Source organism: Ochotona curzoniae, unplaced genomic scaffold (assembly GCF_017591425.1).
Source record: "Ochotona curzoniae isolate NIBS_2020 unplaced genomic scaffold, NIBS_Ocur_1.0 patch201, whole genome shotgun sequence".
NCBI lineage: Eukaryota > Metazoa > Chordata > Mammalia > Lagomorpha > Ochotonidae > Ochotona > Ochotona curzoniae.
The window spans coordinates 34071-56215 of record NW_024466753.1 but is presented as its reverse complement, the minus strand read 5'-3'; the positions used below and the strand labels follow the sequence as shown (position 1 = coordinate 56215).

The following is a 22145-nucleotide window of genomic DNA, read 5'->3' as shown; positions in this document are numbered from 1 at the left end:
TGTTTTCACAGCATTTACACTTTCAATGAATTTCCTAGAAAAGATTTAAAGCATGTGGGTGAATGAGCAGAGGCTACATGCAAATAACCATACCCTTTTATATAAGATTTACAAATCAGCAGATTTTGTATGAGGAGAGGGGAGAGGGTTACAAAATAGTCACCAGAGATGAAGGACTTTTGCACGTCAAAGCAATTAGTTTGCAAATAAATAATTCTGTATTAAACACAGTAAATACTTGTAGAAAGCAATCATTCTCAAAAGGGAACACAGGTTCCAAATGAGGTGACAATAGCTCAGTAATGTTCTTCCATGCTCTGACTGTGGATGTAACATATTGTTTTCTAAAGGATGCTCTTCCAAATGAACCCTAGCGACATGCTTAATCCGTTTGCTACCTGAGAATACACATGCAGGCTCACAGACAGTTCTTACTGAAGGCTTAGCTGTGAACAATACTTACAGAATTCATCATAGCAAGCTGTGAGGGGTAAGCTTTACAAGGAAAGTTAATCTTCACCCCACCAATGGTATATTCAGACCACACTGAAGACATGGTGCTCTCTTGTTTACTTCAGATTGCTAACTGCAACAAAAATGAAAATCAATATTGAAACCACCCCAAGAAAATCAGGAATCTAACACTAAGAAATCTTGAAATCAACTGGAATCAGTAAGGGTACAAAGGTACTTCAAAAAGCTTGTGAAAAGCTTATTCTGGGTTCATTTTTTAAATCCATGCAGGTTTTTTTTTCATAATATGCATTCTCTACTAACCTTTTGAAGTACCCACACTAAAACAAATGGAACTAAAAGAATGTCCTCATCTTATAAATCCTAATGGTTGAGTGTGTCTTGCTTGATAAATCCAGATTTGCATCCTTATTTAGCCACCAACTATTGGTGAGACTCCTAGCAAGTTATCCAAGTTCCCTAGGCCTCAGAGCCATCATAGAAAACAATAAAAATATCCACAGCACAAAACTGTTGTCAAGGTGTAATAAATTAACAGCCCAAAATGACCCAGTACCTGGCCTGATGAAGCAAGGGCATTCGCAATTATTTAAACCACCTGTAATCAACCGATGGGAATAAATTCTTCAGGCAACCCTCCCTCCCACTCCATAGCCCCATTCTTCCTCCTATCTTCCTCTTTCTGCTTCTCTCTCCATGTGTAATTCTCTAGCAGATATAAGGAAAACCTGTACGGGTAACAGGCAACCAGGGATTGCTCTGACAAGCCTTCTTCCCGGGTCTAAAATCTTGACCTGTAATAATTCCTAAGTCAAAGACTGCTGTTAACGGAGAAAAAGACTGGACACAAAAGGAGGCTAGCAATCATTCCCATTTAAATCTCACTAGCAGGTGTCTTCACAGAGGGGGGGCAGTGGGGCTGGAAGAGTTTGTACGAAAATGAGCCAAGACAGGATGCTCCTCAGCTGCGTCTGAGCTGTAGCAGGGGGATCCCCACCTCAACAACACACACTGCAACTGTGGCACCACTGCGTTCCTGGGAAGAAACAAGTCCACAGACTTCTCTCCCCTTAAGTATCACCTAAGGAAATCAAAATAAAAGCTGAGGGAAACAGTATCTCCTTGCTACCACCTGGCAAAGCGGGACGCTGGCCCGACCCGCGCGACCCAGCCGGCGCCGCCCGGGCCCGCCCACGGCCAGCGCGTGGAGGCCACCGGCCGCCCGTGCCCCAGGTCTGTGCGGGCTCCCTTCCGCACACTGCTCCTCCTCCCTCAGCCGGCGGAGGAGCCCGGGCGCCCGAACCCCCCGACCCGTCGGAAAACAGCTCAGGCAGACGGCGCGGGGCAGGCGAGGTTCGCTCCCCCTCAGACTTGCCTGTCCGGGCAAAGCCGAAGCAAGCTGACTCGGTTCCGAATCACCAGAGAAAAAGAAAACCGATTTCTGACAGCAAAGACAGCGGGCGCTTGGCAGAGGAAGGGGTCCAAGCCCAGCGGCCGCTCAGCGTTCCTGTAGGGGCCGCGGCGCGCGGGGTAGGTCTCCCTGTTCTTTCTAGAAAGCTCAGCTCCCTCCTCAGCACAGCTCCGGATGAATTCCCGCCTCCCACCCCCTGGGCCCCCTGCGCCCAATCGCCGAGCGAGGTCAGGCAGCCAATCACCCGCCAAGGACAAGAATCAGGCAGCCAATCCCGGCACGAAGCTAGAGGGACGAGCACTCCGGCACCCAATGGAAGCCTCGGAAACATAAGACGGACGGAAGGTACCTGGCGGCACCGGAAAGTCATCAGCAGTTTCCAGAGATTTGTTTAGAAGAAAAAATATCTCTGCCCCATTTCTTAAATCGAAAATCTAATCCACGAGGCATATTCCTAGAAGCTCGAATGCTCATTCCTAAAACATCCTTATACCCACGGAGAGGAAGTGTCATTAACTTGCCACGCTTTTCTCTCAGCTTTGGTCAGTGCCTTCGGTTAATCTGCTCAGCATGCAAAAAACAGGCGGGAATTGGCCAGGTTACAAAACCGGACCAGAAGATACTGTGATCACTAGCTAATAAAAATGCCAGGCATATGCAGCTGCAGATAGCATCTACTTCATTCAAGCTTGCTTGCTTTCTATCTTTCCTAAAGTAGTTAACAAAAACCAAAGGGGAAAAAAAGTTAAGGGCCATTGCGTTTCTTCAAAGACCCAGCTTTTTAAAAAAAAAAAAATTTTTTTTTACTTTGTTGGTCTAAATCCAGACACTAGTGTCTCTACCTCCACCCACAGGTGAAACTCAGGTAACCACATCCAAGAAGAAGGTTTGCTGGGAGGAGGGAAGAGGGGGACTTCTTAATTTGTCTTTCAGTTTCACATCTTCCCAAAAATGATAGTTGTCATAAAAATAAACTCCACCCCTTGGCCTGGTAAGCTCAGTCCTATTTATCCTAAAGATAAAATCTAAAAATCAAAAAGTGATAACACCACAGTTGCTAAGTGCCTCTTTGCAAGACAGAAACGAGAGACCTGCAACGTGGGAAGGGACAGTGGGCTAAAAGACCAGCATTCTAGATGAGTGCTGGTCCCAGTCTCCCAGTGCTGCTACAGTTCCCATCCAGCTCCTTGCTCATGCACCTTGTTAAAGCAGAAGATGACCCAAGTATCTGGTTCCCTGCATCGACTTCCCTCATCCTCCCCCTAACCCTGCCTTTCAAATACATAAGTATATGTTTGTAAAAATGATTAGGTCTTATTTAATAAGAAATATTAGTCACTCAAAGGGAAGTGCTTATATTATCATAGATTATGAAGCCCAAAATAAACAACTTGTAAAACAAAAGATTAAGTGAAAAAAGTTAACGTTGAGTGAAAAAAAAGGCTCCAATTTGAGTGTTAGGAATACATGGATAGGTAGAGATGAAGGAGACATTAAGACAGCAGGATGAAGGATATTTACTAAAAAAAAATCCTTTAAAACGTTTTAATGTTGTCTTTCTTTTATAAATTTTTAAGCCATCAAAACTTTTAAATAACCCCTCTAGAGTAACTGTCCTAACTTCTAAGACTTTCAGTCAGCCTTTGTTGTATACAATGACTGGGGTAACACAAGGGGATACACTGAGACCTAAAGTCAGATGTGCCTGAATTCTGGTTCCTTCAACTGTTCCTTTCAGGTCAACAGTCGTGGAATGAAACACACACACACATACACACACACACACACACAAACTACAAGTTAATTTAATAAAGAATATGAAAGTTTATAAATCAATATGCAAAATAGCTGCACACATCTGTTTTTACTTGAATAAAAAATCACATTGTGACAATTTATAACTTTAACTTAAAATACATGAATATTAACATTTACTAATGTATTTACACATTTTATTTACATCATCAACAAATCTGATGAAAAATCGCATGTTGTTATTTTCACACAGCAGGTCTTGACCAGTCTTTAAAAAATTGGTCCTTGAGAAATTGTACTGCATTTAGTTAGAAAACATACTTCAGCCTTTCCAGAACTGCTGGGGTAAACCTATTCACATGAAGTATCTCAAGGCCTCATTTTAAAAACAAAACAGGAGCGATTGTATTTACTATTAAGGGACTACAAAACAGCCTTGTTCAAAAATACGGAAATTCTTGTGGGATTTATTAGTATATATTTTCATTTTCACATCAAAATTACTTAATTGAATGCTAATTATCGAATAAAAAGTTATAAATACCTCTGTCACATCTGATACTATGCACTTTAATGATTTGAAACAGCTACAAACTAATTCTTAGAGAATACCCTTAGAGATAGGGCCAGTAATTAATCCCATGTTACAAAAGAAGAAAATGAGATGTGATGATTTGCAAATGAAGTGGCTGCAGTTAAAATTTTTTCCCTTATAAAACACTTTGTTATCAACCTTCCTGACTTTGAAAGTGAAGAGGTCTATTCTGAGTTCAGTGGGGAAGGGGGAGTGTGTGATCAAGGTATATCTCAGAGCAAAGAGAAATACCTTCTGCATTGGATATTTAATTTTTAAAAAAGTGAAGATTATGGGTTACCTGAATGCATCTACCTAATCAACAGAAGTTACTAACAGAGGACTACAAAATCCTTCAGTGAAACAGTATTTTCCACATTTTAGTTTTTCCTGAGGTTCCAACATTGTATATATATTTTCTCAAAAATCTACTCAAAGTAAATGGAAATTATAATCCTGCTGACAAGCCTAAAGCTCTTCAATCCAATGAGTCTTATTGCTTTAAATTTCATTTAATTTGCTATATATTCCTGCCCTCGGAGCATTAGATAAGTTAATAAAGCATTACAAAAATAAATTAAAACTAAATGAGACCTCCCTTCAGGCTCTTCTTTGCACAGATGTTTCTGTAAACACTTTTAAGTCAGTTTCTTACAGTCCCAAATTATTCAAGTATCTCTTTAAACGTATGGCTTCATATATTAGTAAGAACTGAAGTAAATATGTAAAATCTTTAAATCCTCATCTGTTATTCTATGAAGTCATTTATAAAAACTATTTGCCTTTTGGAAAGCCTTCTCCAGACTGTTTCTTAGCCTAATATCCCATTACTGTTACTGTTAACTTGTGCTGCAAGTCTACAATTTCAACTTGAGTACTTCACTTTGAATTTTTCTGAATTCTCTCCTCCCTTGATCCCTTTTCGTCTCTCCCATCTTTCCATCTCCAACATCCTGTGTTAACAAGCTCATGTAAAAGTTAAAGCAGACACTAGGATTACCCATACACTCATTTTCATAAGACATTAAAGGCATGGCAGTCTTTCTTCATTTCAAAAGCTAAATACAAGGCCAAATTTCATTTCTGGTAAAGAGTTTCTGTGCTCCCAACGGAGGAAAAAAAACCCAGCTGCAATGATATAAACATACCAGCCAAGGAGATTCAAAGACATGCCAATCAAATTACAAGCAAGCATAATTCTCTAAATTGTATGCATGTGGAATTGAATCGTTTTAGCAATTCCAACACATTACTGTTTCCATTCACTTTAAAGTTGTATAAAACACAGATTCATAATGGGTGTATGCAGCAAACAGCTATGCTTTCTGCTTCTTTTAATTTTTTCTAAATCCCACTAACACTCATGTTTATAATTTCAATTATTGTGCTTTCAATACAGTGACAGAGCTGTACGTCAGGATCCATACTTCCAGTGTCCCTGGATCCATTTTTATAAGATGGATCTTTACAGATTTGAGACCATCCACCTGGCTTCTCTTTTATTTGCTGAAGACCTAAAAACATTAACAAAAACAAATTAATGCATGAAAACCATAAGGGAACTTGTTTTTTTAGTTTGAGATATTAAAATAATTCAGCAAGGAGTTAGCTCTCACGTGTAATAATTGGATCGATGTCTCTTGTCTGAGTGGCGACATCAGAGGCACAGACTTGCCCTATTTGGATGAGCAAAGACATTATATCCTCATACAGCGGAGGAAACGCTCGACAAAAAGAGACCAAACTTGGCAGAGTTGGCATGAAAAAAGCATACCGCTTAGCCTGTGTTAGCACTGTTGGAAAGAAACAAAAGATTTTTACTTTATAGATATCACTTCAACACAGACAGCCTAAGATACTAAGTACCATGCTAGAAATACTGTTTTCTAAGACTCAACCTTTGCCTTCAGAAAGCTTTCAATCTAGTACTCAGTCATCACCCTAGAAATAAATTCCTTTATGTCCAGTTCCCTGCTGATACACCTGAGAAAGCTACAGAACACAGTCCAAGCACAGCCCCTGCCGAGGCAGGAAACTTAGATGAAGCACCTGGCTCCTAGGCTTTGGAGCTCCTGGCCCAGTCCCAGACACTGCAACCATTTAGGGAGTGAATCAATGGGTGGAAAAAATTTCTTTTTCTGCCTTTGCCTCTCTCTTATTGTAACTCTGTCTTTCAAATCATCTTTAAAACGAAAATTGTTTAAGATCACACACACCTGCTTAGTGGAGGTCGGATTACATACAGCCAGTATGCTCTTAACCACCATAGATTATTACGAGGCATATACAAAGGAAATAAAAATCAACAGAGTATGATGAGAACACTGAGAAGAAGTGTAAGTTACATCATAATTTTAAATGACTGAATTACACTTCACATAGTTTAAAGTAGTTTAATACCATTTTACTGTATAAACCAGAAGGTAATTAAAATCAGGATACGTTTTAGAAATTTAGGAAACAACTTATCTCTTATTTATATACAATTATATTTTCGAGAACTCTGAACATTTGATATAAATCACAACTTGTTGTCTACCAACAAGCTGAGAAAGTCTATATATGTTACTAACATGAAAAGACAATGTGCATATCTATTCACTTCTTCTGTATTACAATTCACATATTTAAATATGAATATTATCAAATGATGAATTATTCAAAAGATGTCATAGATTATGGGGTTGGTGTTGTGACACAGCAGGTTAAGCATCACCAATGATTTCTGCATGCCATGTGGGCACCAGAACAACTCCCAGCTGCTCCACTTCTGATCAAGCTATCTGCTAGCAAGCCTGGGAGAGCAGAGGAAGATGGTCCAAACACTTGGACCTCTGCCAGATTAGTCTCAAGGCTCCTGGCTTCAGTCTAGTGAGGTCCCAGGAGATAAAATCATTTGAGGGATGAACAGGCAGGTTGAAAACTTCTCTCTCCCTGTGTCTCTGCCATTCCACCTTTCAAAACAAACAAACAAAAAACTTTAAAAAAATGTCAAAAATTAAACTGGTAGGGTCACATATTGTGTTGTATGGTCCCATCGTGACAGAAAAAAAAATAACATGCTAGTAAATTCAGAAAATACATGTATGAATTTAGGAGGACCAGTGGCACAGCAAGCTCAGCTGCTGCCTATAAAATCAGCAGCCCTGGTTCAAGTCCTGACTGCTCCACTTCCTTTCCAACTCCCTGTTAATATTCCTGAGAAAGCAGCAGAGGATGGCCCAAGTACTAGAGCCCCAGACTACTGGCTTACACCTGGATAAGATACAATCATCATGAATCAGCAGTAAAAACTTCATCTGCCTCTCACTGTCAGTGTCCTCTTCAAACACATAAATTTTTAAGCACAAATGAAAAACAAGCAAACAGAAAATATATTAAAAAATATGTGAATGTGTTAGAAATATTTACTATTGATATTGATTGGTTACAAACCTGTTAGCAAAGTTCCCATGACATTGACAGCTAAGCGAGCCACACTAAGTGACTTTGGTAATGCATACTGTATACATAAATGAGAAAGTAACTGGATGGCAAATATCTGTAATAAAAAAAATACAAGTATCAAAATTTCAATATCTTTAACACAAACGAAAAAACATCTTACATAATTAGCAAGACTGGAAGCAGACCAAAATTTTATAAAAGCTCCGAAATGCTCATTACCTGTTTTTCAAGTTCTGGCTGTGCAATAAGCTCCGGAATAAAATCCAGACAGATATGCATAGATGGGATGCCTGCAACTGTCAGAGGCAAAAGTTCACATGGATAACCCTATCTCAACAGGAAAAAACAGAAACAAAAGGTAAGTTAATTACACATAAAATACAAATAGATTTCATTTCTTTACTGTCACCCAGAATGCAAAATACCCTAATAGAGATGAATTATTTGAATACTAAGTTGAAAAAAGTAGTTGTAAATCTGGATTTTCTGCATATTTCAAAGGTTCATAATCATTATGTTATCTTTAGTCTCTAAACTATCTATTAATTTGGTATCCAAAGCCAAATTTCTGTATTAAAGAAAAATAAGTCAACCATCAAGCATCACCCTTTGAAAACAGACCTGAAAGTGAACAAGCTTAGCAATGTTAGGATCTGCAATGTACATTTGGTGCAACAGACAACAGATAAGGCACTGAACTTCTCGAAGGTTACAGAGCAAATTGTCTTCTCCTTCTTCAGTTCCTTTACTTGGAGTGCTGGTGGTAATAACACTTTGAACATTCCTTAGCAAGCTGTCTGGATTCACACCCTTTGCTTTCTCCTCTTCAGTAGGTAAACAAATCTCTAAGAGAATCTGAACAGCCGCACTATCCTACAAGGAAACACAACATAATGAACATATAAGATTTCTGAGAAGTTGGTTTGAAAGCCAAACCTGATTTTCTTGTAATCAGAACAGAGAACCTAAAGCACCTACCTGCTGAATCAAACACTAGAGAGGTATTTCTAAGAGCAGAGTGAGCAGTTTATACAGCAACAGTTTCCACCTTTGGCAGTCACAAACTCCTTAAGAAACTGAAGAAAATTAATTCTATTCTCATAAAAATCAATATATATATAAAAAGGCCAGTACTACAGAGCAGCAAATAAACCTGCAGTCTGCAACACTTGCACCCTGTGTGGGCCCTCCTTGGAGTTCCCACTGCTCTACTTTCTTTAAAACTGTATTCATTTTTATTGGAAATACAGATATACAGAAAGAAGGAGATACGCAGAGAAAGATCTTTCATCCACTGGTTCACTCCCCAAGTGACCACAACAGCTGGAACTGAGCCATACGAATCCAGGAGCTTCTTCCAGGTCCTCCACACAGATGCAGGGTCCCAAGGCCTTGGGCCATCTTATACTGCTTTTCCAGGCCACCTGCAGGGAGCTGAATGGGAAGTGGAGCATCCAGGACATGAATTATCACCTTTATGGGATCACTGCGCATGCAAGGAGGGGACTTTGGCCACTAAGCTACTATGCCAGGACCAGCTGCTCCATTTTCAATCCAGCTCCCTGTGAATCCATTTAGGAAAACAGTGCAAGATGGTTCAAAAGCTTGGGCTCTTGAACCCCCAAGGGAAACCTGGAACAACTCTTGGCTCCCGGCTTTACTCTGAAACATCCTGAGTTGTTGTGCTGCCTGGGCCGTGAACCAGCAAGGGAAGAGCTTGCTTTCCCTTTCTCCCTCTCCTTCTCTTTCTGTAATTCTGCCTTTCAAATAAAGAATTTTTTTTTTAATTATACCATAACCTCGCATTCTACATGCATAACTCAGTGTTGTTACAGCCTTGAGTTTCACTTCAGGGAACAATAGCTTGAAGGGGTGATCTACTTGAGGTCCATATATTCAAAGAACTATAATCACTCTCATTTAGTAGGAAGATTTCTAAAACAACATAAGACATGCATCTCGTAAAGACAACTATCACCAGGGGCAGAAGGAAACCATTATTTGATCTGAACATTTAAGCACTTTATTTACTATCAAGGCTCAAGGAAAATTAGCCTTCCTTTACCATCCGCTGGCTTGGATTTGGGAGGGGCCAGTGTTAGATATTGTTAACTGTTTTGGTTTTTGTTGACAGGCTCTGGAGTCAGAGTGCCTAAATAAATATATAACCTCACACCAATTATTTAATCTCTCTAGGTCACATTTTTCTTACATATAAAAATGAAGATGATAACACTCTAAATCCTGTAAGTTGGTTGTCAAAATTAAACAAGTTTTATCATGTCACAAACCTACATTATTTAAACATGACTACTTCAGCCTGGCACAGTGCCTAGTGGTTAAAGTCCTCGCCTTGCGTGTGTCAGGATCCTGTATGGCCACCGGTTCTAATCCCTGCAACCCTACTTCCCACCCAGCTCCCTGCATGTGGCCTGGGAAAATAGTCGAGGACAGTCCAAAGTCTTGGGACCCTACATCCACGTGGCAGACCTGAAAGAAGACCTGGAGGAATCTCCTGGCTTCGGATTGGCTCAGCTCCAGCTGTTGTGGCCATTTGGGAAGTAAATCAGTGAATGTTAAATCTTTCTGTCAGTCTCTCCTCCTCTCTGAATATTTCACTAATAAAAATAAGTAAAATCTTTAAAAAAAATTTTTTTTAAATCTTGCCTTGAAAAAAAACTACATAAGACCTCAATGAAACTACATTATTATAAAACTATTCTACAGTTCTATTGCTCTTATTATTATCATGTTAATTATATTGCCTGGGATTCTGTTATGTAAGTGAATCTTCTCCTATTGATATCTGTCTTCACTATTTGATTTTTCTTCCTACTATTTGATTGCAAGAAACATCTGAAACAGGCATTTGCCTTGGTGGGTTAAGGAGACTTGAGGTACCAGTGTCACATCAGGGTACCTGATTCAACTGATCTGCTCTCAGGTTACTTTCCTGCCAATGGATCCTGCAAAGCAGCAAACAGTAGTTCAAGTACGTGGGTATCTGCCACGTGGGAGAATCAGATGGAGTTCTGGGCTCCTGCCTCACCTTGGCCCAGTCCTGGCTATTGCCGGCATTTAGGGAATAAACTAGGAGATAGAAGATCACTCCTTCTGTCTTTCAAATACGATGAAAAGCAAGAGAGGAAGGAAGATGGGGAAGGCCAAGGGTTTTTATTTTTGTTACCACTATATGGACAGGCCCTAGAATAGTACTTAGCACACAGTAAATATTCAGTAACAATTTTTACATGAATGAGTAAACATACAACTACTACCTCAGAACAGTTACCACAACAGTCATATCTTTTGTTAAAATATAAGCCTCATGTAAATGGCTACTAAATTATTAGTATAGAGATTACTCCTGATATCAGTAATATAGCCCATGTGACAGTCAAAAGCAAAGGTAACAGGACTATTTTGTAAGATTCTATAAGAAAAGAAGGTGTATACCAGGTCACAAATGTACATGGAGGGGTAATATGCCATCTACATCATGATTTTTTTTTAAGATTTTTTGTTGTTGTTGTTGCAAAGTCAGATTTACAAAGAGGAGGAGAGACAGGGAGGAATATCTTTCATCTGATAAATCACTCCCCAAGTGGCCGGTGCTGCGCCAATCCAAAGCCAGGAGCCAGGAACTTCCTCCAGGTTTCTCATGTGGGTGGAAAGGTCCCAAAGCTTTAGGCAATCCTGGACTGCTTTCCCAGGCCACAAGCAGGGAGCTGGATGGAAAGTGGGGCTGTCAGGATTAGAACCGGAGCCCATATGGGATCCTGGGGTGTTCAAGGTGAGGACTTCAGCTGTTAGGCCACCAAGCTGAGCCCTACATTATGGTTTTCATTAGCAGGGAACCCCCTTATCCTTTTTGATAGAATTTACTTGGGTTCCTGCACTCACATGGGAAATCTGCCTCGGCCTCAGGGACCCACTTCGGGCATTTGAGGAATCAAATAATGGATGGTGGGGGGGGGGAGAGGGTGCTCTTTGCTGCTTTTCTCTCTTTCTCTATCTCTATCTGATTGCCAAACAAATTAAAAGAAGAAAAAGGGAGGAATACTTTTTTACTGCTAATAAATTTTTCTTCAATAAAATTTACCTGAGCAGCCAGTAATGCATTTTTCAGTTCTTCTCTCGTAACTTCTGGGGCATCAGCTTGTCCAACTAAGCCTATTGTGTTATTCTGGGATGGCCTGTCTTGCTCTGCTGTTTCCTTCAGATGAGCACTAAGGTAGGCTTTAGATGCAAGAAGGTATCCATTCAACATGTGCAGAGTAATATCCATCAGTGGTGGACATCTTAACAAAAAAATAAAAGAAAGAAAAATGTATAACAAAGAACATAAACTTGTAAAGAAACCACAATATAATCAATCCAATGTAAATTTTTAAAAACCTGAATACCACATTATAGTTAACTTTTGTCACAAAATCATTCTCTCTCTAAAATAAAATTTGACATATATTTCTTATTCCCTACATGTGGAGATTATATGGTTATCCATTTCACCTTATCAGCTGAAACCAAAGTATCCTTAAATTGTAGAAAAAAGCCATCCTTTTTTTTGTAGGAAATGATACTTGGAGTAAAACTCTAAGAAAGAAGCCATAAACCCGTCCTCAAGGACTCATACATAGACAGGATACCACAACCCTGAGTAGGACAGCCACATGCTACCTCACAGTGACTGAGTCTGATGCCGAGCTTTGGCTTCTGACTCCAGTTTCCTGCTAACATGGGAAGACAGCAGTGACAGTCAATGTCACTGGATTCCTGAAATACAATACGGCATGGGCTCCAAGTTCATCACGCACCATCTGGGTTACAAACCAAGGATCATACTGCTGTCTTCTTTCTACCTACGTCTGTCTCTCTCCACAACCTCTCAAATAAGTTTTTTGGCAAAAAAAAAAAAAAAAAAGATGAATCAAGGCTGGCACCATGGCATAGTACATAGTATACTTGCAGTTTCAGCATCCTATAAGGCCACTACTTCAAGCACAGGTTGTGGCCACTTGGGAAGTATACTAGAAGACAGAAGATCTCTCTCCGTATGGCTCTCCTTCTCTCCATAAATAAGAGGCACAATCTGAAGCCACCAGCAGGTCAAGTTACTGCCTGCAAGGCCAGCATCCCCTATGCGTGCTAGTTTTGTGTCCTGGCTGCTCCACTTCTGATTCAACTTCCTGTAATAAGCCTGGAAAAGCAGCACAAGATGGTCCAACGGAGACCTGGGAGAAGCTCCTGACCCCTGGCTTCAGATGAACTCAGCTCCAGCCACTATGGCCACTTAGGGAGTGAACCAACAAATGGAAGATATTTTTATCTCTAATCTCTGTAAATCAGCCTTTCCAATAAAAATAAATAAATCTTTTATAAAAAAAGAGGAGTACTTCTTAAAGGAAACTGACACCTTTATTTTGATGTAAACAATTGTTGAAATCCATCCAAACAAGAATTTTAAACATTCACAAAAAATGGGGGCTGGTGCTGTGGCACAGTATTTAACATGTTGCCTGGTACATCAGCATCCAACAAGGGACTCTGCTCTGATTCTGACACAACCTCCTGCCAATGCTCATCCTGGAAGGTGGAAGGTAGTGGCTCACATATGTCAGTCCCTCCTATCACACGGGAAAGCTGGACAGAATTCTGTGCTGATCTCCGCCTGGCGCAGCCTCAGCAAGTGCAGGCATTTGGGGAGTGTGTCAATGATGGAAGCTGAACCTTTCTTTCTCTCAAAGCCACTCTGCTTTTCAACTAACTAAATAAATAAATAAAACTTTTTTAAAAGCCGTGAAAAATTAGAAAACTACGTAGGATTTCAACATTTTCTTGTACAAAAATAAATTTAGCTTTTAATTTCATTTTTCATAAATTACCTAAAAAAAATCTGTTTTTATTTGAAAGGTCAAGTAACAGAGAAGAGAGACAGAGAAGGGTATCTCCCACCCACTAGTTCACTCCCCAAACAGCCAGAGTGACCAGAGCTGGGCCAGTCTGAAGCCCGAGAGCAGCAGCTTCTTCCAGGTCTCCCACATGGGTGCAGAGACCCAAGGTGGACCATCCTCTGCTGCTTTCCCAGACCATACGCAGCTAGCTGAACCGGAAATGGAGCAGCTGGGACCCGAACCAGCCCCACAGGCGGAGGCCTAGCCTACTACGTCATTGTACAAACCACTTTCATGAACTTTTTGAAGTATTCTCCCAAAGTTCATAAGTATACACAGGATAAACAGAACACAAAAACTCACACAAGGTCACACTAGATAGCTACCCACAAGAATATTCAGATACAATTAAAACTGAATTTCTTCAGGTTTTTGTTTTGTTTTGTTTTACTCCAAAATACAGTTCCATAACAAAAATGAAACTCACATGGCACATACCTGTGTACCCTCTGATCACACCGTAGGACAATGAGAGGATCTATCATCAGGTCATTCTGAGTATATTTTTGTTGTCGTACAAACTTTATCGAAGGCTGAAGTGCATTTACTGTCATTACCCACAACCTAATAAAGAAAAGATCAAATATGCCAAGCAACTATAATAATTGAAGTCTGTTGTCATACAGTTTTTTTGTATTTTAGAAAGTCATATTCAGGTAAAAATGAGAAACCAAGTTTAAATAAATCATGAAGAATGAAAAATTACAGCTATCCAATCTAGCATTACACCTCTGAAACAAATGAAGACAAAGTAGTAGACACAGTGTTATGCTAAAAATATTCACAACTATAAAGGAATAACCATGGCATAAAAATTAAAAAGAAAAGAAAATGAAAACCCCAGTTACGCCACACATATTCTATGACTCTGGAAGTCACTAAGGGGCTCTGGACTCGCTGCTCATCTGCAGCGCGCAAGCAATGCAACCTCTGTAGGTGAGGCAGTGCTATCCCAACACTTGGAATTTCCTGTGCCCCAAAGATGTGAGCCCTGGTTCTATACTTACCATTATGGTCACAATGTGACAGGCTACTTTGAAAGTAGATAATAATAAATTTTAAAAAGTGGTTACTAAGCTTTGCACAGTGGCAGTATCGTAGCCAATGAGGTTTATCCTAGGCGCGATTATTGCTAAAAAGTGGTTACTAAACTGACACCCAACAAAAAAATAACCAATGTGAAAGTAACCTGATATCACAGTAAAACCCAAGAAACCACTTGCCCCAGGTCACACGAATCTTCTCAAGCACAAATATGCATGGACAATCAAGACCCATCAGACATTAAATGTTTTTAAAGCTTAAAATATAAAAACAGAAAAAGAAAACATCCAAGAAACAGAAAACATAGGGAGAAAAAATATTACTAATATCGTTAAAGAACAGACAAACCATACATAAAACAAAAGGCATTTAAAAATACTCAGAGGGGGCTAGTGCAATGTCATTGCATGTAAAGCCACTGATTGCAACATTAGCATCCTATGTGTATAGCAGTCAGTGTCCCAGCTGCTCCACTTCCACTTTTTTTATTTATGTGAATGGTATAATTACAGAGAGAGGAAGAGCTAGAGAGAATCTTCTACCCCCAAATGGGACTGTCATAGGTGGCAGCTTAACCCACTGCACTGCAGTGTTTAACCACTTTCTATTTTTTCAGATAAAAGAAATAGAATAGTGTTACAACAACTCTTTCATCACATTTTTTCCCAAAAATTAAAATTATAGACTTTTGAATCGTATCCCTGCTATACATTTATCTATCACATGGACCGAAGGCCTGAACTTACCTTCTGGGCATCACAGTATTAAGAACCATCCATAATTTATTGACCGTTTGGAGAATTCTCCGGGGGACCCCTGAGTTCAACAGCTGACTCATGTTGGATGTTAACACTTCCGCATATGGTATGAGCTCACTGGCCGACAGCAGAGTCAAGTGTTCTACAATTTGCATCACTTGCGTGTAACTGACTGAAACAGCTGAAAATGCTAAAAACAAAGTGAATGTAATGATCAATCTAAATTCCATATGCTTACCAAGCAGGTAATAATACTATCCTCTCAGAATATAGGCCACATAAATCAAGAAAACTGCTTCTAAAAAGGAAAAGTCTCAAAACTAGCTACAGTTTTGACTAAACTTACAAAACGGACTTTTTTTTTTAAAGATTTATTTTTATTATTATTTTTTTTTATTGGAAAGGCAGATATACAGAGAGGAGAGACAGAGAGGAAGATCTTCCATCCGATGATTCACTCCCCAAGTGAGCACAACAGCCAATGCTATGCCGATCCGAAGCCAGGAGCCTCTTCTGGGTCTCCCACGCGGGTGTGGGGTCCAAAGCTTTGGGCCGTCCTCGACTGCTTTCCCGGGCCACAGGCAGGGAGCTGGAAGGGAAGCGGGGCTGCCGGGATAGAACCGGCGCCCATATGGGATCCTGGGCGTGCAAGGCAAGGACCTTAACCACTTGTGCCACCGCGTTGGGCCCACAAAACGGACTTTAAGAAAAATTTATGGGAACACAGTTTTATTTCATAAAGAACAAAATTTTTTTTTAATTCCGCTAGTGACACAAACATTCATCTTATTTTCTTGTTGATTCAGACTGATTATAAAAAGAAGATGGGGACTAGAGGGACAGGCAGGTAGCATTGTGACAGAGTAGATTAAAGTGCCTAAAACACTGGCATCCCCTATCACTTCCAATCTGGGTCCCTGGGAATGGCCTGGGAAAATAACTGAGGAGCGCCCAGTACTTGGGCCAGTACACCCATGTGGGAGACTAGATAAAATTCCAGCATCCTGGCTTCAGCCTGGCCCAGTCCCAGCCACTGCGACCACTTGGGAAGGGAATCAGGGGATTGAAAGTGTTTTCTCTCTTCCATCTATCCCTCTTCTCTCTCAGCCTCACCACCTTTCAAACAAATAAAATAACCTGAAAAAAAGAAAAAAGGACAGAAGCAGGAAAATATATGAAACAAAGCATTACTTTTCACAGTTAAAACTTTTTTTGACAGTTAAAACTTTTAAAAGGTTCAGACTTCTTTATATTTTATTCCACATGTTCCCATCATTGAATGTAGGCATCCAGTAGATTACTACTACTACTAAAAAACATTTAGCTCTGCACTCTCCGATACAGCAGCTACTAACCCATGTGGCTTTTGAGTATCTGAAAAGCAGCCATTTGAAACTAAGTATAATGTAAGTACTAAACACATTCCAAACTGCAAAAGCTTATACAGGGGAATATATTTCAATTTTCATATTAGCTACATGATGAAGTAATAAGTTGGATATAATCCATTAAATAACTATTCAAGTTAACTTGGCCTATTTCTTCTTACTTATTCAAGTAGGTACTAGAAAGTGTATAATGTGGCTCACATACTTCTACAAAAAAAACTTACAGCATTACCACTTAACAGTAAGCATATTGCTCTTTTCTATGTCATTTATTTCTAAACAGCTTTTGTTTTTCCTAAAACCTGTATTACCTTTGTAGTGATACAACACAGAATCTATGAGGGAAAAGATACAAGCATTTATCAGAAACAAATGGTTAAAATTCCTTAAACTCAAAGAAAACTATTTAAGATAATGACTAAGAGTAAGTTACTATACGCCCAGGAAAATGCTGCAGGATCATGAGATCTTTGTAAGTCCAGCATCTCAAAGGAGTGTCAGTGCAGTTTACCTTCTTGAAGTTGTTTCGGAGAGTGACTTTTGGCACTGTTAGTCAGGAGCATTCGCCTTAACAGAGCATCAGTCCCTGTGATTTCCTCTTCACAGATCCAATCATCCACAATACATAAGTGTGGGTAGTTAGTTGCAAGTAGACGTAGTAAAGCTGAATGCAACCCTTGAAAATTTACAGCAAGTCAACTGGATTGTCTGTTCTCAAACAACAGAATCTTCCCCAACCCTTTATCAGAAGCTGTGGAACACAGACCTTAAAATATGTACTTCAACTGGTTATAAACTGTACTACTGTAACAATATGGAGGAATTCAATATGGGGGAAGGGTTTGGGGAGGGGCTGGGGGAAATCCCAGAGCCTATAAAACTGTGCCATAAAATGATATTTAAAAAATAAAAAATAATAATTTTTTAAAAATAATATGCACTTCATTTTTTTAAAGACTATTTATTTAGGACCAGGATTGCGGGTGGTGAATGAAGCTGCTGCCAACAACAACACCATTTCATATAGGTATCATGTGGCCAGTTCAAGTCCAGGTAGCATCCCTTCAATCCATCTCCCTGCTAACATTACCTAGGAAAGCAGCAGAAGGCTCAAATGCTTAGGCACTGTCTCCATGCGGAAAACCAGGATGAAACTCCTGCTTCCTGGATCCTGGCCCACTCCTGGCTGTAGTGGATATTTGGAGGGTGAATCAGGAATAGAAGATACCACTCTGTAACTCTGCCTTCCAAATAAGTACACTAACTCTAAAATATGTACTTTTTATAAAAAAAAAAAGATTTATTTATTTTTATTGGAAAATGAGATATAAAGAGAGAAGGAGAGACAAAGAGGAAGATCTTTCGTCCACTGATTCACTCCCCAAATGAGCACAACAGCCAGTGCTGAGCCGATCAGAAGCCAGGAGTCAGAAACCTCCTCCAGGTCTCCCACATGGGTGCAGGGTCCCAAGGCTTTGGGCCTTCCTCAACTGCTTTCCCAGGCCACAAGCAGGGAGCTGGATGGGAAGTGGAGCTGCCAGGATCAGAACCAGTACCCATATGGGATCCCGGCATGCTCAAGGCGAGGATTTTTGTTGCTAGGCCACCACGCTGGGCCTGAATATGTACTTTTTAAGCACCTGTACCACAGCTTGACTTTCTATAGATCAAAAATAGTTGATGAGTGGACATTTGATGTGGTGATTATGTTGCCCCATGGGACACCCAAATTTCACATATGAGGCCTGATTCCACTTTTGATACACTTTCCTGACCATGCTTACACAAGAAGGCATAAACAATGGCTTAGGTGCTGCTGTTTCAGGCATTTGTGAAGTCAACCAGCAGATAGAAAGCCTACCCTGCCACTCTCCTCCCACCCGTACCTTTCAAATAAAATGAAAAACTTTAAAAACTGCAACATAAAAAAAGGAAGATTGGGTCAAGTGATCTCTAAGGTATCTGAGATACAATCACAGAAATAGATTCACAAAGCTACAACAATTTTAAGTGTTAGTCCTGTTTTCCTAGAAAAAGTAGCTGAATATATGTAAATTCACAGGTTATATCCTACGAAATTTCAATGAGAAAATGACTGATCACTAGTACAAAACTGAAAACAGCTGTGGTCTTCATTGAGATGTGGTTTGCAGAAATGGATTGAATTTTTCATACTAAGCATTTATTATTCATTTTATGACATTATAAACAAAATATATTTAATAAACAACTTTAACATAAAGAACAAATAAAGTAAACATACCTCCCAACTCCTGCTGCAGCCCTTGAGCCTGTCGAATAAGGAATTTGATAGGAATCTGATCCATCAAAGACGAGGAGTACGATTTGGGCTTTCTTTGCATAGCAGCTGTCAGTCAAAAAATACAAAGTGTAACATAAATAAAGTGTCGGGACAATAGAAACCTTAACCTTCAACTCAAAAGGGAATAAAAGCAAGAGTGACTTTTAATTCACGTAATCTGTGAATACAGCATATAAAAATCACAAAATCACTACCAAACAGTAGCCACACAAAATAGCAGGAACATACCAAGGGTTGAAATTCAAACAAGTGATGAGAAGTAGCCTAGTAAGAGAGAGAAACCACATACAGAAGTAGTGTCCACTAAAAGAATCATCCAGTCAATATTTCCCCAAATCTAGTTAAACATCATGAACACAGTCATGAACAAGGCTCAGAATTTCCACATTCTTGATCCAACCACACTAACCGTGACAGAGATAACTAACTCAAAGAGAGCTAGTCAATATGAACCAGCAATATAAACTCCACCTCAACCTCTTACAACTCATACGTCAGTCAACAGGTTAATTCTTAAGGAAAAAAATACCAATCAGTACCCTACTCATCCTTTGTTCAATATCTACTAAGAACAATTTCCCTGCCTTTGGCAACTCACATCTTTACTTAAGCCACCAGCATGCAGCTGTAGTCTCCTTTTTTAAATACATATTTGACCAAATCTCGTATCTGCAGCTCTACACTGAACCCCTCACTGTATCCTAGATCACACAGAAGAAAGGTCCTTGCCAGTCAACATTAACTTTGCAGGCCCCCACCTCGCCCGTATTGTACACATCTGGAATCCTAATCTCATTCACTATACTTACATACAGCATAAATACAGGAGGTTCTCATCACAGAGATGAAAACCTGAAAAGGCACATCCAACATACTATTTTTCAAATCACAATATGTAATGTACAGCTTTCAAAAAATTCTTTTATATGAAAGGTACAGGATAACAGACATACACACAGAGGGAAGGAGAGCTCCCATCTGCTGATTCACTCAGTAATTACTCTCAACAGCCAGGGATGACACAGGGCCAAACCTGAAGGCCAGACATAGTTCAGGTATCCCACATCAGTACCAAAGACCTAAATCCTTGAATCATCCCAAGTGTCTTCCAAGGAATGCATTAACAGGAAAATGGATTCTGGAAGTGGATCCAGACAAGAACCCAGGTACTACACGTAGAATACAAAGAACTTAACCACTGGGCTAAATGCCCGCCCAACATTTTCATAGGCTGAGGAGAAGTATATAAGCTCAACAGTTATAACAAAATGTTAAAAATCACTGGGAAGTAGCATTACATTCTTAGAACTGTATCTAGGGATTGGTTGAATCTGCTTTGCCTATTAGTATCACATTAGTATGAGTATCCATGAGAATTCCGTTACAGTAATTATCACATATTTGTTATGTCCCTAAGAATACAAAATATTAATACATTCCTTTAAATTAAAAAGTAAATAAATAAATAAATGGTATCTTTACACACCACAAGCTTATGACTAGCTACTCTCCCTTATAAATTAGTAAGCTGGACCCTGCACAGTAGCCTAGTGCCTAAATACTTGCCTTGTATTCCCAAAGATCCCATATGGACACAGATTCATATACTGGTTGCTATACTTCCCATTCAGTTCCCTGCTTCTAGCCTGGAAGGGCAGTAGAGGACGGCCCAAAAACTTGAGATCCTGCACCTGCATAGAACACCTTGAAGAAGCTCCAAGTTGCTGGCATCGGATCAGATCAGCTCCAGCCAATGCAGCTACTTGGGGAATGGACCAGAAGACAGAAGATCTTTCTTTCTGTCCTTCTCTTTATGCAAATCTGACTTTCCAATAAAATAAAAATAAATAAACCATAAAAAACTAATAAACTAAGACCCTGCTTTATCCATCTTTTATAAACTGAGTAATGGTATGTCAGGGAGCAGGTACTTGCCAGATGAAGTTGCCTGCTGGGATGCCTGTGTCCCATATCAAAGTACCTGGGCTGGGTTCCGAGCTAGCTCCTAACAGCATTGAAATTTCAAGCAGTTGAGTTCCTGTCACCGACATGGGACAACCAGATCCTGATTCCTGGCTTCTAGCTTCAACTTTTCCTCTTTCCCCCTAAGCTGCCATGGCTTGGTGAATGGGAAATAGATGGGAACCCTTTTATCTGTCTCTATTGGCCTCACAAATAAAAATATAAAGAAATAATTAAAGGTTTATATTTATTTTTCTTTGAAACTTGGATACAAAGAGAGGAGGAGAGACTGAGAGAAAGATCTTCCATCTGCTGGTTCACTTCCCAAGTGGCTGCAATGGTTGGAGCTGAGCCAATCAAAGCCAGAAGCCAGGAGCCTCCTCCAGGTCTCTCATGTGGGTGCAGCATCAAAAGGCTTTGAGCCATCCTCAACTACTTCTGCAGGCCACAACCAGGGAGGTGGAAAGGAAGTGGAGCAGCCAGGATATGAACCAGCATCCATATGAGATCCTGTGGTTGCAAGGTGAAGATTTAGCCACTGAGCTATCCTGTACCAGGCCTAAGAAATAACTTTTAAAATGCATTATAAGGCAGATAAAAGAATAGTTCCAGATTTGGGGGCCAACATGGGCATGTATCCTCTTCAACTGTATAGACAATATTGAAAAGAGAATAAAAAATCTGGACACTAAAAGAATAGTTACAGGTTCCAACAGTCAAACCCTGGTTCCAATAATTCCTACCTAAGAAAGTTACCTAAATCCGCTGTAACTATCTCTCTTGTAAAAATAAAGACAACTACCACCTATTTCACAGAACGCTTGTGAGGGTTGGCCTGACCTACAACCCAAACAGTACTCTGGTAGTCCAGAGCACACAGCAAGGACTCAAATATTAGCCAGTCTAAGGACACAGTCTGCAAGATGAGCTTACGGTAAAATATCAGAAAGCAAGTGTCTGGACCTATGAAGCCCAAAATTCTGTCCTGAAACTATTTTCACAGTTCCATCAGAGAACTGGTAGCCCATGAAGCCAACCAAGAGTAATGATTTTTT

The 22145-nt window shown here is 39.9% G+C and overlaps 1 protein-coding gene across 2 annotated transcripts in view; it reads right to left on the bottom strand.

Moving 5' to 3' along the window:
* Nucleotides 1–3730: 3730 nt before the first annotated feature.
* LOC121166680 (integrator complex subunit 2) overlaps nt 3731–22145 on the bottom strand; it is a 48799-nt gene continuing 30384 nt past the window's right edge. For both annotated transcript variants that reach the window (XM_040995925.1, XM_040995926.1), the window contains exons 16-25: nt 19069–19173; nt 17317–17481; nt 15406–15607; nt 14054–14179; nt 11764–11962; nt 8283–8534; nt 7881–7988; nt 7650–7755; nt 5831–6007; nt 3731–5728 (exon numbers count right to left, since the gene is read on the bottom strand). In XM_040995925.1, the coding sequence (XP_040851859.1) occupies nt 5559–5728; nt 5831–6007; nt 7650–7755; nt 7881–7988; nt 8283–8534; nt 11764–11962; nt 14054–14179; nt 15406–15607; nt 17317–17481; nt 19069–19173 (1610 nt within the window). In that variant the 3' untranslated portion in view covers nt 3731–5558. The remainder of the gene's footprint in view (nt 5729–5830; nt 6008–7649; nt 7756–7880; nt 7989–8282; nt 8535–11763; nt 11963–14053; nt 14180–15405; nt 15608–17316; nt 17482–19068; nt 19174–22145) is intronic.